The 16,484-nt window shown below is 49.0% G+C and overlaps 1 protein-coding gene across 1 annotated transcript; it reads left to right on the plus strand.

Moving 5' to 3' along the window:
- The first annotated feature begins 4,421 nt into the window (after positions 1–4,421).
- On the plus strand, positions 4,422–6,724 carry TCF21 (transcription factor 21). The gene is made up of 2 exons (XM_049800309.1): positions 4,422–4,975; positions 6,635–6,724. The coding sequence occupies exons 1-2, from the start codon at positions 4,526–4,528 to the stop codon at positions 6,722–6,724; spliced, it is 540 nt and encodes a 179-aa protein (XP_049656266.1). The 5' UTR covers positions 4,422–4,525.
- Positions 6,725–16,484: the final 9,760 nt, after the last annotated feature.

Genomic DNA, 16,484 nt, shown 5'->3' on the forward strand with positions numbered 1-16,484 from the left:
TTCAGCGCCCTGGCCCTTCCGAAAAGCTACCCTGCTGTTACAAACAACTTTGATCCATTTCCCCAGCACTGTCCATCCTCTAAAATGGACAAGACAAAATCCTATCGCAAAAATGTCACAGTATTATTATATTATTACTAGTATTAGTATTATATTAGTAGTATTATTCATATATAATCATATATTATTAGTATTATTTCACTTAAGGTATGTCAAAGTATGCTTCTGAGGTCCCTCCACCATTTTACTTCATCTCCAGGTGAGACCAAGAGCGAGGAGGAGAAATCTCAGCACAACGAGATTTTTTTTTAAAATTGCAACTTGAAAACGTTAATCCAGTTGTACTTTTATGCCTGATTATTCTCAAACCTGACTGAACATGATTCATGATCAGCTGGCTGCCTGTGGGTGACTTCCTTGGTTATTCTCCAAATACAGGAAAACACCTGTATTATACTTGGGCAAAGAGTTTTAAAACCAGCTGCTGATTATGTTTTCCTCAGCTGTGGGTGATCTGAGGTTTTCCTTGGGTGACTGTTCAATGCACAGTGGAAATACAGTGCCTTGATAAGTGACACAGAACATCAAATAAAACCCCCCAAACCCCAAGCCATGCCATGCAAAATCATGCAACACTTGCAGAAATCTTGGCCTGAAGTTCCAAAGCTGTTCTCAAATTACCGTGTTATTCCAGCCCAGGGGAGGGAAGGTTGGAGGCATAAAAAGTGGGGCTTTTTTTCCAGGGGGAAATCTGTAACCATAGACCAGCATAAGCCTATGTGTGACATGTCCCCCATACCTAACACCCCTCAGACCAGGCATCCTGAATCTCTGCCCCCAGCATTCCTCGCATGTCCCAAATGACCTTATGGTTTAGTGGGCCTCTATTAGAAGTAAAAGAGAGATGCACTTTCCTGTGTAGCCAGAGCAATGCAGAGGAGAAAGTTATCTACAGGGCAAATCCACAGATTTGTACTGATGTTCCCCATGCCAGTATTTCAACTTCCTTTTTAAAATATGAATGAAGAAGTGAATGTACTGGAAAGGCCAAAAGGACTTTAGCTCCATCTGTCTTTCCCAGCCAGTTATTAACCCAGTGTCTGGCCTGTGGTCCCAGTTATTTAACTGGAGAAGTAAGAGGCCACACCATTGCCACGGTGGCTGCAGCCATCTCAGCTCTCCCCTTCCCACAGGACCGGGTTAGTCTCCACCCCATCGGTCCCTACCCCAAACTGGGATTGCAATTCAGAACGAGTCAGGAGGACTGGGCTAGGCAATTCAGGTGAGGGGAGAGGGATTGAAACCAGGAGCCAGATCAGGGGTACAAGCCCTCGGCTTGCCAGGAAGGACATAAGGAGCAGGAAGGTTGGAAAAAGAGAGGTTCAACTCATGTAGCAAACAAATAAGGAACCAGGAGTCACCCAGGGATGAGAGGATACAGTTTTTTAGGTCTGCCCATGCTGGCCCCTTTGGAGAGGGAAAAAGGGACGATTATGTTGTTGAAAAAGTGTGTCACAGAATGGATGCATAAAGGACTCAAAAGTACATTATGCTACATGTATGTAAGTGTATATCTCACACACACAGAGTAATCGTCACCAAATGAATACAAAAATGTGTCCTGGATCTCCACAAAAGTGTGTGGTCTGTATTAGATCAATTTTACTGGCTCTGAGGACTCAAAAAAGTATGTAAGTCAGTAAAAGCTACAAATGTGTGGCAATTCTAAAGGCTCATAGCACACATGTAGGCATACCTTGATTTTTAGAATGCACATGTAGCAACATATTAAAGACACTTTCAAGAAGCCGGATTATTCCTTCTGCTTTTTACAAGTTTTTAGAAATTACTGAAGTAAAGCTAAAAATAAGTGACAGAAAGGATGTGAGTATATACTTTGTTTGTTGTTTTGTTCTTCTGGGAACTTCTGATGCTGAAATTTTGATCAGATTTTGTGCTCCCTGGTCATTCGTGCTTAGAGACACAAGCAACTTAGTTTTCCATCATCCTTGCTCCAGTAAGAGTCTTGTAGCTCATTTCTAACATCAATCACTTGGACTATAAATCTCTGCAATGGATATGGCCATTTAAATCTCCACCTGCACAAACAACAATCAGGCCTAGAAAATAAGGAGGCTCATAAATCTCCATGCTGGTGATTAGTAATATTTTGGATCTGCAACAAGCATGTTATAAAGAAAAAAGGAGGGGGGGGGAAAAAAAAAGCAAAGCTAATTTATTAATTAGGACTGATATGCTGACAATCTGTTTAGTTTATACACAGAGAAAACACAAACAGGGCACAGTTAACATAACATGATGTTAGAAGTTAGTGAATTCCCAAGAGCCGAGGGCTTGGAGATATGGTATCTTAATGTACTTATCCTATTGTGAGTGGGAAGGTGTTATCTTCCAGTCAAATGGTAAAGAGCTGGTTTAAAGTTTAGGTTTGCCCTTTTTCTTCTGGCTTACATGAGCCAAGGAACCAAGATGGATCAAGAGATAGGAAAGACTTCCTTGCTAGTTACCAAACATGACACTCTGCCTCCTACTGAAACTTTAATCTGCAGACAGTACATAGCACTTGGCAGACGTACCAGTTTGGCCCACCACGATTTTTGTTTGTTTGGCTGGTTTTTGTTTAGTGCATACAGAAAACCCAATGTGATGGTCACAGAGATCAGTAAGAGACTTTCCTTTGGCTCCAGTGACCTTGGATTAATTCCAAAGCCACTGCATACCATGGTGACATCTTAGGCTGTACATTTTTGTCCAGAGCTATGTGAATCCTCAGGTAAGCAGCTGAGTAAGTGCAGTTGCTTTTTCACTCAGATCAATCACTGTGTTCAGAAAGGTCCCATGTTCAGACCGTGCCCAGTTCTTTAGTCCCCTGTGTTCAAAACCCTGGCTGCTGGGGGACCTGTGAGATTTCAGGAAGTGTGTGAGGAGGGAAGGAGCTACAGGAGCAAGTTCATGCTTCGCTGGCCTCTTTTGGGCTCCACGTGTGGGTTCAGAAGATGATTTTACATGGAGAGCAAGAAGAGCTAGGCCAAGGTTAACTGCTTGTAAAAGCCTGCTCTGCAGAGACTGAATACACATATGCATAAAGATCGTCACTGCAGCGTACATCTGCTCATTCAAACTACAGGTCAACCCACTCATTCACACTAGTGGTAAAACGATTGGGAACGTTTGGCTTCAGTGGTTGCAGAGTATGGCCTAATGCCCTCGCTCCCATCGCTCCCACAGAAGTGGTCTTATCTTGCATCTTTATTAAGACAAAACTCCCTGACTTTTGAGCATGCATGAATCGGCAGACAAAATGCTCCATGGGTACAGCAGAACGAACCACCAACATCTGCTCTGCAACAATACTCCGAGAAAAGCGTTTTCTTCTGTGCCATCTCTACCATCCAACAACCCCCCTCCCCTTTTCCTTCATTTCAGCGCACACCCTTGCCACCCCATCCACAGCCACACCGACCCTCCCCGGTGGCGCGGTGCTGTCCCTCGGCTTGGCGGGCTCCACGGACCACCGGGATCTCGGCCGCCTGGCACATCTGTGGACTGGGCAGCCTCCGGGATGCCTACAGCTGGGGGGACTCAAGGAGTGAGAAGGGAGTGGGACTTGTCGGAGGTCACCCAGGAAAGCTGGAAGAAGTCAGATCCTCCTGCCTCCAGCCCCTGGGCTGTGATGGCGAGGTCCACGCTGCCGGCCGGGCGGCGGAGCGCTCCCTTCCTGGAATACACTCGTAGCTGGACAGGATGCGTTCACAAATATAATCATCCACAAATCTCCCCCAGATTAGGTTACAAGGCAGCGTTTTGACGGCACGCATTACAAAGCTCCCTGGAAGGCTTGGCTGGTGGATCTGCTGCTCTCTCTGCTCATGACCCATTTTGGCTTTCATCAAGAATCATGACACCAGCTGCCTGGGTCATCTAGGAGGCAGGGAGGGGGAGAGCAACCCTGGGCTGGAAAGGGAAGTGGGGAAGGAGAAGGAGAAGGAGGAGGAGGAAGGGGGAGGATAGAAAGACGGAGCGGGGGGAGAGAGAGAAAGCGAGTTGCTTTGCTCCAGTTGTGAAGATTTGAATCCCAGTTCCGAGCTCTCGGCAAAGGCTTGCCGGGATACCTCATTCCCTGTCCTGTGCAAAGGTCTGTGATTGGGGATGTGGTGTGCTCAGTGGGCAGGGCCCCTCCCCTGGGCTGGATCCGCCTCTCTTATCCCCCAGATAAATTACTAGTGTCCTCACTAAATTCCTCGGCTTTCTCTCTCTCTCTCCCTCTCCCTCTCTCACACACGCTCACTCCCTCCCTCAAACACTGGCAAAGCAGGGTTGGGGGGCGGGAGGGCAGGGGTCCTCTCTGGACTGGTATCGCGCCTTAGTGCTGGGGGGGGGGGCGGGGAAGGGGAGGAAAATACTGGTGCCCCTTCTCTCCTCCGCCACCTTGAAGTAGATTTGAGGAGCTGCCCTTCCTCCCCCTCCTCCCCCTTCCCGCTGGTCCTTTGGCATCTTCCAGACCATGTCCACTGGGTCCCTCAGTGATGTGGAAGATCTGCAGGAGGTGGAGATGCTGGAGTGCGATGGCCTGAAAATGGATACTAACAAAGAGTTTGGGGCGTCCACCGAGAGCAACGAGGAGGGATCCAATGGCGAGAATGGCTCCCCTCAGAAGGGGAGAGGGGCCTCGGGCAAGAGGAAGAAAGCTCCCCCCAAGAAGAGCCCTTTAAATGGAGTGAGCCAGGAGGGAAAGCAGGTCCAGAGAAACGCTGCCAACGCCAGGGAGAGGGCGAGAATGAGGGTCCTTAGCAAAGCCTTCTCCAGGCTTAAGACCACCCTGCCCTGGGTGCCCCCAGACACCAAGCTTTCCAAACTGGACACCTTGAGGTTGGCCTCCAGCTACATTGCTCACCTGAGGCAGATCCTGGCCAATGACAAGTACGAAAACGGCTACATCCACCCAGTCAACCTGGTAAGTCACAGCCCGCCGCGGCCAGGCACTCCGCGTGTATGCGCACGGGGAGAGGCGGGCGAGGAGCTGGGATGGGGTATGTGCGGGGAGAAACCTTCGCTGTGCTTCTCACAGAGAGGCTGGTGCCAGTGGGGTGGCAAGGGGTACTGTGCGAGGGGACAGGCTCCCAGCTGCCCTCCCGCCCTGTGCCCCAAGAGCTGAGCCTCCTGGGCCCTGTCCCCTGCTCCCGGCGAGCCCCTCCAGGGGACAGGCAGGGGCCACGCTGGCCACACATAGGCAGGGACAGGCTTTACTGCCCCAGAAATGCCTGAGAAACCTCAGCAAGTTGATGGCAGCTTTCTACCTGCAAGCAGGCGGGTATAGGAATTTGGGTTGAGAAAGGCATGTTTTAGGAAGGACCCAAGCCAAGGACCCAGGATGTACTCTTATCCCTCCTCTCTGCCCTAACGCTTCCTGCCATAACAGTCCGCTCCAGCCCTAGCTTTTTAAAGACAGAGCTCTTGGGGCTCTGCACTCAGCCGCTCAGATTTGCTGGGTCCAGGACGTTTCTCCTATCCGTGTAAACTGCGAAAGGAGAAATAAATACCAGTGTGGGCTCCCCAGGGCGGGCGTCTGCCCCAGGCACACTCCGCAAAGCCTCCCTGGGCTGCACAGCGTCCCTCTTGCTGCTCCCGCCACGCACAGAAAGTTTTCCCCAGCAGCCCAGGGTCTCCCTGCCGTCCCTGGCCACCAGAAACACCCAGTTTCCAGCTCTAAAAATACATGCGACTGATGTAAACCGGGGGCGCGCGAGATCCGCCTGGGCTCTTTTTCAACATCCAGCCTTTACATTGCCCGCACGTGTGGACCCTGTCAGATAAAGGGATGGCAGAGAGGATCTGTGGGGACGTTTCACTGGGGCCCGGCTCTGCCTTTTGAGCTCTGGACTCTGGGGGAAAGCACATTACCCGCTGTGTCAGCTGATAAGGGCCTGGGAGGTATTTTTTTTTGGCTAAACCCAAAATCCTCAGCACGGCAACACAGGGGAAAAAAAACCCCAAAACCAGTAAAGCGAACCCAAGCCCAGCTATTACCCCCCGCACTGAGGCACACCAAAACTTGCCCCCTGAGCCGCGGGAGGCCAGGGAGAGCAGCCGGGGGGGGATGACGGGGGCTCCGGGCGGCTCCAGCGCCCGGGCAGCGCGGCGGCGGCGGCGGCGGCGGCGGCGGCGGCGGGGCGCGAGGCGGCTCCCGCGGGGAAGAGCCCCCACGCCGGTCACGGCCAAAGGCGGCGGGTGCCCGCGGCGGCTGTGCCGCGGGGACGCGGCTGCGCCGGAGTCGGCGCGGGTCCCTCCTCTCCTCCGCCCTCCCTCCCGCCGCGGCTCGGACGGGCTCCGCCGGCCCGCGGAGGCGCGGGGGGGGGGGGGGGGGGCCGCCGCGGCCGGCAGGGGAAGCGGCATCAGCCGCCGGCGAAAGACGAAGCGGTGCTCGCCGGAACCCCGGCGACCGCCCCGGCCCGCGCCCCGCTGAGCGCTGCCAGAAGCGGGCTCAGGCGGCGCTGGATGGCGGGCTCGATGCCCCGGGGCGCTCCCGAGCTGGACCCGCTGGCGAAATAAGCGTTGCAATGTGCCTTTTTCCGTATGTAACCCCCTTCCCACCCGTGTCTTTTCCTGGCTACAGACTTGGCCTTTTATGGTAGCCGGCAAACCCGAGAGTGACCTGAAAGAAGTGGTGAACACAAACCGCTTGTGCGGCCCGACGGCATCCTGAGCCCCGGCGGCCGGGCCAGCAGCGTCCCGGCGCGGGCGGGGAGCGGGCGGCGGGGCGGGCAGGGACACGCCGCGGCCCCGCCGCTGCCCCGGGCCCCGGGCCCCGGGCCCCGGGCCCCGGGCAAGAGCGACGGGGAGAGCCGCTCTCCCGGCGCGGAGACGACCAAACGTGCCCTAGCAAAGACTCCGCCCCGAGAGACCCCGACTCTATTTAACTTTATTAAATGCGTGTACAGTCGAGTGTCCTGCAACAAGAGCCTTGCTGGTTCAAGCGCTACTAGAGAAAAGACAGAGATCACACAAAACCTACCACGCGCGTATCTTTTGTCTGAGACCTGTGAAATATGTAGATGCCTAGAAAAACTGACTTTGACAGTCATCTCTATGAAGTAATTCGCCCTAAAGATATATAGATATATTTTCTCCAAGCAGGTTTTGCTCTATTTCTGTGAATAAACCTTCCTTTCCACTGAACACAGAGCGGTGTAATGTTCGTTTCCGACTCTCGGCTTCGGCGGGGGAAGGAAGGACCGCGCCTCCGCCGGCCGCCGGCCGCCCTCGCCCGGCGCGCTGCGGGGAGCCCGCCGCTCCGCCCCGGCCCACGGGAGGGAGGGCAAGTTTCCCCGGAGCTCAAGATTCGGAGCAAAGCCCTGGGGGAGGGGGTGGCTGGGCCGGGACCTGTCCTCGCCGCGGGAGCCCGGCCCGGCCCCGCAGCCCGGGCGCTGCGGGAGCCGCTCCCGCCGCTCCGCGCCGCTCCGCGCCGCGGGGCCGGGAGCAGTTAGCTGTTGGTGAAGTACAGCGGGCCGGAGGATCCCCCTCCGGCCCCGCTCCTCGGTGCCGGGAATTTTTAACTTAAACATCTCCCCTCTATCGATCAGCGCGCCCGTGGGAGAGGAGGCTGAGATAAACAGGAGTGCGGGGCGCTCCCCCTGCACCGGCAGCTGATGCGCCAGATCCCACCGCGCTGTTTAATGTTTCAGGGTTATGACCGCACTGTTTACAAGACGTCTTCGGTTATTTATACTGTTATTATTAGCAGAGGGGCTTTAAATTTCCGCTTCACTTGCTCTTTCAATACCGGCCCTCCGTTCCGTTTGGTACCTGGGTACCCTCTGGCCGAACGCAGGCACCGCCGGAGAGGGGCAGCGCCCTGCTTTCGGGGCAGCGGGGGCTGCCGGGCCGCCCCGGGGCCGGGGAGGCATCGCGGCCACCCCCCGGACCGAGCCTCTGCGGCCCGGCTGCCTTGCGGGGCGGGGGCCGGGGCGCGGGGGCCACGGACCCTTCCCGGGAGCCGCCTCCCCCCGGGCACCCCCCGCAGGCGGGCGCGGAGCCGCCCCGGGCAGCCGGGCAGGCTGGATGATGTTCCTTCTCATGCCCCCCTTCCCCCCGAGATAACTGGGTGAGGTAGCGCGTCCTCCAGGCGACCCAAATTCACCAGTCGGGTTCATGCGTGGGCTAGGTTTAATTAAAGCAGCTCGCTGCGAGCTGTGCAAACATCTCGGGCCTCGTTAGGGAAGGGGCCAGGGCCTGCTGTATCGTCCTAATGGTTTTGAAGGGGAGAGCTGTTTAATTTCACTTTTTCACAGCTTTATCTCCACCCCGCACAATTAAAAGCAGACCTCCTCGCCTGGCCGAACCACGTGCAACTTCACTACCGTGAGTGGGGCTGCGCCGGTTGAGACACGCTGTTACACACACGGGCTTGACTGACTTTACTGCCAAACACATCACCTTGACCAGCCACAGCTCTTGCTGAAGAGATGAGCAGCTCCGGTAAGCACGGTCGAAAGGGCTGATCTCTTCACCCCAGGCACTGGGAAATTCAGTGGGAATTGGTATCTATTAAGGGGGGCAGAATAGAGCCCTCCGACCTTAAGCTAAGTGCAAATGACTGATACAGCAAATGCACAAATACCATCTTAACCACTGAATTTACCCAGTGAATTGAAATTAACCATTGGATTTAACCACTCAAAATCTCGACTTAAATCCACACTGCTCAAGACTCACAGCAAGGCGCTGTTTTCCTTCAAGAAAACAGAAGGTGATAGGCATCAATTTGTCATGCGAGATAAGCATAAAAGAGTTAAATTCTGAATATTGTCACACGTGCTTCTTTGCCACCCTGCTTTGCAATGCTTACTAACTGCACTCAGCATCCTTCCCAACCCTTTTGAGTTAGCCATGTTCAGTGTTCATTTGCCACCTGAAACACAGCATGGAGAAAATGCAACAGTCCCCTGTGAAATGTGAGGAACACAGCCATAACCACGTGCTGAAAGCTGCAATGTAAGCGTAACGGTAAGAGGAGGCTGTAGACACTGTTATTTCTCGTGCTGCTATTCACTTTATCTAGCAGTCTAGATTGCAAGCCTCTTGGGGACCAAACTATTCCTCAAGCATCCTCCACCTTCCTCACACCTTGCCTCTGAGCAACAGTTCAGCAACAAACAAAAAGGCAAAAAGCAACAAGCAATAAACAAAAGCAACCAGCGCTACACAGAAAGTAAATAACGACTTTACTCTGACTGTAAAAAAATTACTGGCTTCATCTCCATTTTGAAGACAACAAATACATTTTCCAGAGGGATTTATGTGGCTGGAAACCCTTGGTCCACTGGCTTCTTGTGTAAGGGCACAGCCTTGACAGTATCGGCAGTTGGCTTCAACGGCCCAAGTTTCTTAGATGAATTAAGAGTCCTACCACGTATCTCAGTAGGACAATGAGTGAAATCATTCTTCCCTGCTGCTTTTTTTACAATTTTACAGAAAAATATTTGCAAACAGAAAATGTGTGTTTAGTCTGACTGAAGGAATTGATGATTTTGAAAGGAACTCGGAAATACGTTAAGGGAAAACAGGGAACCAGTTTAAATATTTATGTCAATGATTTTAAAGAAAATATTTTGTTTGCTTTCTTGCATTTCTGTACGAAGTGATGCATTTTAATATTTACCGAAATATACCCCTTCTCCATGTGGAAACAAAGCTGACTTGATAGATCTTTCTGTATCTACATGGATGTAGGTGCAGCTGTGTGAGTGTCTGTATACATTCCCTCCTAATAATGTTTGAACTCATTGCCTGATTTCAAGTGAGTTTGACAGAGGTCTCAAAGATAACTAAATTGCTATAATTTGTGTGTGTGTGTGTCTCTGTGTGTGTGAAAACAGGCAGCTGAGAAAAGATCTTTAATTCTGCAACTAAAGAAAAGGTTTCAACATGAACTCAGCCCTTATCAGATACCAGAGCGTACAGAGCAGACTGCCAGCCGTAGATGAAGCTTCAAACGCTTCTTCAATCACAGGATACAAGTTCATAGAAAACCTACTTGTGGACCTATGTGTTTTAAGATAAGAACTGTCTAAAAATATTTTAGTCCCAACTGATTTTAATACTTTTCTTTTTTTTTTTTTTTTTTGGAGGGGGAGGAAACCCAGTTCCACCCAACTACTTCAGGACCATTTTTCAGTTCAGCTAGAGACTGGAAAAATTCTTTATTTGCAGAGCTGCATTCAGTGCTCTGACTCCTGGGTTTGGTGCTCATGTTGTACTGCTTAGCAGCAGTTTTCACAGTCTGAAAGGTCTTTAGGAGCAAGCATTATTCCATCTGTTACAGAAAATACATTTTAGGCTTATCTTATCCTCTGGCTGGGATGGAAATCTGCCAGCCTGAAACATCAGCATAGCAAGAAAGCCACTTTGCAGACACCTGCACAATGCCTTGCTGTCCTGGGCGCTGACTGGGGAAGCAAGGCCATGGTGATGGTCGTGCCCCCAAGCTGCAAGGTGCACAAGGAGAACATATGCTAGATAGCTTATTCTTTAAAGTGCCTCCAATGTCGAAATTCCCAGCTCACCTCAGAAATTAAAAGACACAGAAAGTCTGTGTGGCTTCTTCTGTAGTGAGGCTGCTTTGAATCCAGGATATAATGACAGGATCACAAGCACAGGTTTGTTTGAAGCATTTGTATTGATAAACCCACAGTTGTGTCTGCCTGGAAAAACATGCTTCCCTGTAAATGAATCGCATATATTTTTCAAAAGGTAATCTTTCCCAAAACCCCAGTGTCATTGCCATTCATTATTAATAAGCTGTCTAAAAGAGGACAAAACTCACATATATCTGGTGTACAAGTGGAAGGTATAATCTGATAAAACTGCAGGGTATTTCTAATTTCTGTCTGGATATCTGAATGTAGATTATCACTCATAGTCTCCCAAAAGGGACTGGTTTTCAAAAGAAATTTCAATGACATTGAAAGGAAATTCGAACAGAGCATTCTGTCATTTCCATGTATATACACACCTAGAAAAACCTCCATACAGACTTTCTACCAACAGTGATTCAAATTGTCTGTGTTCATTGGAGGCCCATGTAGTACTGACTATTCCTGTATTAAGGCTGTGCTGTCAAGGCAGCTCACAGGCTAAATACAACTTTGTGCTCACTATTAGGCTGCGATTGCTTCATGCTCTTCAGCCCAGCATGGTTTATGGATGGGAAGTGGCACAACCAGCAATAATGGCTTTTTTTGTCTCTAGCGCTGCAAAGTTACTGGTGTGTTACGGAATTTCTGCATCTGAGAAGACGTTATAGGTCTGACCTAAAATTTGTGCTCCGGTAGGGGTGGAAAAAACCCATGTGTTACCTTTGTAAGGACTGTTGTCGGCAGACTCCAAACCCAGCAAAGGTCTGCAAGTAACTGATTTTTCTTCAGTTCACTTCAGACACTGTTGTACCTGGGCTAGCTGCACAAAAACAACTTTGAGTAGGCCTAGGCATGCAGTCATTGCATTTCCCGAATGTGGCGTGGACATACCCTAGGGTCACAACAGTCCTGAGATGACGCATTTTCTTGCCTTAGGGTTTTGCCCTTAAACTGAAACTTGTAAACAGATGAAATGCGTTTTCAAGCTGATGCGCGTGCGTGCACCGTCCTTGCATGGGGAGTGGAGAGATCCAAACCTCCTTGCAAGTTAAAAAAAAGATCATAACAAAAGCAGGAGAATAAAAACTAATGCAAATCCTTCCTTCACTTTAAATTCTTAATTCTCCTTAAGCAAGGAAAAAAGCCCCAACCCTTATTTACATCTCAGGCTGCTGTGTAAATTATAAGACCGTATCTGACTGTAAATACGGATTATCTACACACTCGAGTTTTCTCTCATTGTTTACGTGCTGTTTAAGGAACAGGGATCAGAAACACTAGGGAAAAAAAGGGAAGGGTACAGCTACACAGCCAGGAGACAAGAGGAAAGCGGGGAAAAGGCATAGAATAATTCCACTTCCTCTGACTACCACTGCTCAGTCCTTGTGAAAAAAGGGGCTGGGGAAGGAAGGAACTATGAGCAGCTCCATCACAGCCGGGTGGAGCCAGACCACCGGGGAGATGGAAACTGGGAGGTTGAGAGCCGCAGCTGCCTTCTCAGGGAGGAACATCTGTGAAATCCTGCGCAGCAGCAGCAGGGGAGGAGGAGTGGGCACAGGCAGCGATCGTTCCCAGGGATGTGCTCACACAGATAACTGTCCCACTGGATGGCTTCCCAGGCTGCTGCAGCGGCAATTCCCTCCCCCATCAGGGATGAGGCAAAGACCATCGTGTGCGACAAGCAATCCACGTGTCAGCGTGGCCTCTTCCTTCAGCATCCTGTTTCTTGTGATGCTTTTTGATGGCCGAGCTGACCAGAATGGGAACAGTTCTTCCTCAATAACATGTTGTTTTGTTCTTACGTAGGGACTTTCATACCACTGCCACCTCAATGCAGAAATTAAGCAGAGGATGGCAGTTACCTCGGAGCATTTGCTGTCACTTCATGACCAAACGTTTTTCTATAGGAAGTCGCTATCATTATACAGATGGGAAGAAAAAGAGGCGCAGAGCTTACAACTGTCTTGCTGAAGGGTTCACAAGTAAGCTTGGTATAGGCCTAGGGTACCAGGCCTTCTGGTGCACAAACTTATGACCTGTTGTCCTAGGCATGCTGAAATCACCAGGGATCTTTGCTCTTTGAATTCAGTATAAAGACAGGAATAAGAAGGCTGTGGCCGGAGTCACATCCACACATACCTGAGTTTTATTCCACTCTCACCAAAGGGTAAGAACAGTCCCTGGCACACACTATTCCCAAACTACGCTTGGGCACTTCCTGGGAGAAAGTTAGTCAGACAGGCCAAAGGCATGCCAAGCACCCTGCCAACAACCAAGCACTATGAAAAATAAAACAGGGCCAAGGCTTATTTATCAGTGTCACTGCAGCCTTAGAAGCTAGAGCTGTAAAGGTACTTGATGCCTTTGTCTCAGGCCAGCCTTGTGCTCTTCTCACTTGTTTTCTAGATCAACCTGCTACCTTCTTTTATGGGCCAAAAATTCTTAGTGGGGACCCTCTTTACTATTTGTATCTCATAACTAATATACTAAGACTATAGGTCACTACAAGCAAGAGGCCAAGTTCAAGAACAAACATAACACAAGATTTAAACAACCTTATATCCTAAATTACGACATTGAAACCCCCTGTTCATTTGTTGCCCAACTCTACAAAGCTCTGCAGTACCTTCTCTACCTGAGTTGCGAGTTCCCTGATGCCAAAACTTGACATATGCCCTTAGAGTATCTCTTTTTTGCCATTGCCAAGCAGCTCCATGTTAATAGTATCAATATTTATTTTTTATATAAATACAAATATATAAAATAATATACATTATAAAATTAAGCAGAATGTTTGAATATTGTGGAACTGGTTGAAGTACCACTTATGGCAGGGAGGTAACAGTCTAACAGTGCTGGCATGGTACATCATACTGTACATCATCATCAAAGAGTGAGAAGGCACATTTGAGTGTACAGTCTCACCTGATAAACTAAGCCCTGAAGGGAAGGATTCACTCCCTGACTGATCTCCTGCCACAGGTTTAAGCTCGCTCCCTGCTGGCTGCCAGCTTAGGAGATGTTTCATAATTAACCTGCAGTATCACATGCATGTAGCTGACAGCCATTACACAAAATGTCATTTCTATGAAATGTGCAAGATAGGGGTTGCTCCTAGGTACCTGCGCTTCGAACACAAGTACTTCAATACAGTCTTCTGCACAGAGCCCACAGTACTTAAGACGCAGCTGTATAAAACTCTTCATCTAGCCTTCACCGTGGGCTGCTTCAAGGGGCCATCCAGCTTTCTTCTCTCTCCCCCTACACTTCCCCACAGTCTACCTTGCACTGGATCTTATCCAACTGAAAATGAATCCTGTAAAAATGCAAAAATCCAGATAAGCAAGCATTTGCTTCAGTTTCATGTGGGTTTTTTGACAGAAACCTGCAGTTAAGAGCAGAATAACATAATGAAATTAAATCTCTGTTCACTCTCACTGCTGTAATTACAGAACAAAAATATGTGCAGTGTTCTAAAGTTCAGTTGTCCTTATTTTTACTGCACTAGTACCGATGGTCCCAAGCAGCCCACAATTCCACTCTGCGGGATGTCCAAGCACAGGAAACAGCCTCCCCACACCTCCATCTCCTCTTTACTTCCCAAACAATGGATTGAGAAACAAAGGCATAGGAAAATTAAATCAGCCAGTAAGGAAGCGACAGTGTCAGAAATGGCCTCTGTGCCTTCCCTGTTTGATGTCAGTACAGCATCTGGTAAGGTAGAACAAGGACTAGCAAGAGGCAGATGAGGACACAGGTCCTGCAGGTGGTAAATCCTTAGCATCTCAGTCATACTAGTGGAGGAAGCCACAGAGCCAAATTAGAGTTGCACAGAGGAATGGAGACCAGAGGGGGAGAACATAAGGACAGGATAACCTGTCTGGTTAACTATATAGGCATGGAATAAAATTGCAGGCACAACTGATAAACTTACATGTCAAATTAGGTAGGTGCCCAGTCACCTTATTTGCATTCCATGTTAATGTGACCACAACTACTTGCATACATTTGCCGAATACATATTTAAAGATGCAATTTTCAGAATGTGTCCCAGTCTAAATGGGAAGAGCTCAGGCTGACAAAGCAGCCAAACCTTTGAAATGGTAAGGGTACATCTCTTCATCAGTAAAAAAAAAAAATTCTTAATGTCCAGTGATGACTGCATATTTCTGTGGAATACCTGCTAGAAAAAGTTATATCCTGAAAAGAGCAAGCATGTGGAGATAGACAATGGATGTGTATTTGCTAGAAGACATTTTGTGTTGAGTTTATGTAGAGTATGCTAAAAAACCCAGAAGCTCAGTCAGAATTCACGCAAAATCAGGGTTTATAAAGCTTTTCTTCATAACTTGCCTATGCGATCAGCTATTCAGAAAAAAAAAAAAAAATCAGCATCTGTTGTGATACAGCTATGTAGAACCTTGAAAGAACTGTCAGGGAGAAGACATCATAACAATCCACCCCATATTAGCAGTGTTAATTATAATGACTCGGAGCCTTTCGGCTGAAGCCCATAAAGAATTAAAACAGCCTTAAGGCACTCCATAAAAATGCTGGAGATCCCGTACAGAGTTACTGAACTGTGGCAACAGTTGCTCTAAATTCAGAATCCTGTTTCCAAAAGCTCGCCTCGCTCGACCATCTTCACCTAGCTGCCGTGGATCCTTTTCGGTGAGAAGCCGCAGGGTGGCAGCGCTGCCGCACGCTGCTGTGAAGCCAGGCGGCTACCAGGGACGCAAAACCGGCATTAACAAGCAATACTGCCACTAATGTACTCGCAGACGATTTGAAGTGAGAATCTGAAATAATTATTCTTGACAAGTGAACCTAGTAATGCATCTCAAGGATTAAATTGAATCTAGCAGAGGAAAACATCTTAACTCTGAGACTTATAAATTTCACACTGTTCCCACTACCCTCATTAAAGCTATTCTGCTATCACTTCACACACAGAAAAGTGCATCATTACAGAACCTCAATTTCAGAAAACTGTCAATACAGTGAATACTCTGCACTACACGCATATAAATATACATATATATACTTTTCATATAAAGACTGATGTGTCTTTATAAACCTAAAGTCGACCTGACAACTTTCATTCTTCAGTCTGGGTGGTGGGTCCTTAATTGGCCACACTGCAAACACACTCTTTTGTTCCTGGGTTCCCAAGTGAAGTACAACAAACAGCTCTTCCAAGAGAAAATTTAAGTCTAGCTGAAAGGCAGTTCATCACAGGCTGTAGTCCCTACAGACACACAGGTGCCAAATTTGGAGGACTGTCCTGGACAGAGAGAAGCAGTGCCATCCCAGCCACCCCCAGTGTCCTCATGTCCCCTTCCTTCTCTCCTCAAAGCCTGCAGCACGTGCCCACTTTACAAAGATTAAACAAACTGCAAATTGGAGGAGCCTAAAGCAGCAGTCTTACTTTAGTCATTTTAACATTAAAACGACAAAAAAAAAAAAAAAATAATGCTGAGGACCACACAGTGCTTGGGACTATTTGAGGCTTCCCGGTCACCTGCTCATATCTTTGTTTCACATGGGGTCAGTAGTCTGCTCACACGCCAAGGTACCACAGTTTACTGCTATGGACTATCCCTTCGGTACCAAACAACGTTGCTTTAAATTTAAAAGAAATCTTTAAAGCATTTGTAAAACAAGAGGCAGTGACCAGAATCCTGCTGCAGTGCAACACGCATGTGTGCAGCGGCAGGAGTGGCAGCATGTTGCTGCTCTGAGTCCTAATGATTGCCGGATTGTGCCAAGACCAGCACCGACCACTGGGTTCGGTCAGGGAGCGCGCATGGAGCAGCCAAGCCAGCGGTC

Source organism: Accipiter gentilis, chromosome 5, assembly GCF_929443795.1.
Source record: "Accipiter gentilis chromosome 5, bAccGen1.1, whole genome shotgun sequence".
In the NCBI taxonomy this organism is placed as follows: Eukaryota; Metazoa; Chordata; class Aves; order Accipitriformes; family Accipitridae; genus Astur; species Astur gentilis.

Coding starts and splice junctions, on each gene's coding strand:
- TCF21 (XM_049800309.1), top strand. CDS start 4,526: ATGTCCACTGGGTCCCTCAGTGATGTGGAAGATCTGCAGGAGGTGGAG. Junction 4,976..6,634: donor ACATCCACCCAGTCAACCTG/GTAAGTCACAGC, acceptor TCCTGGCTACAG/ACTTGGCCTTTTATGGTAGC.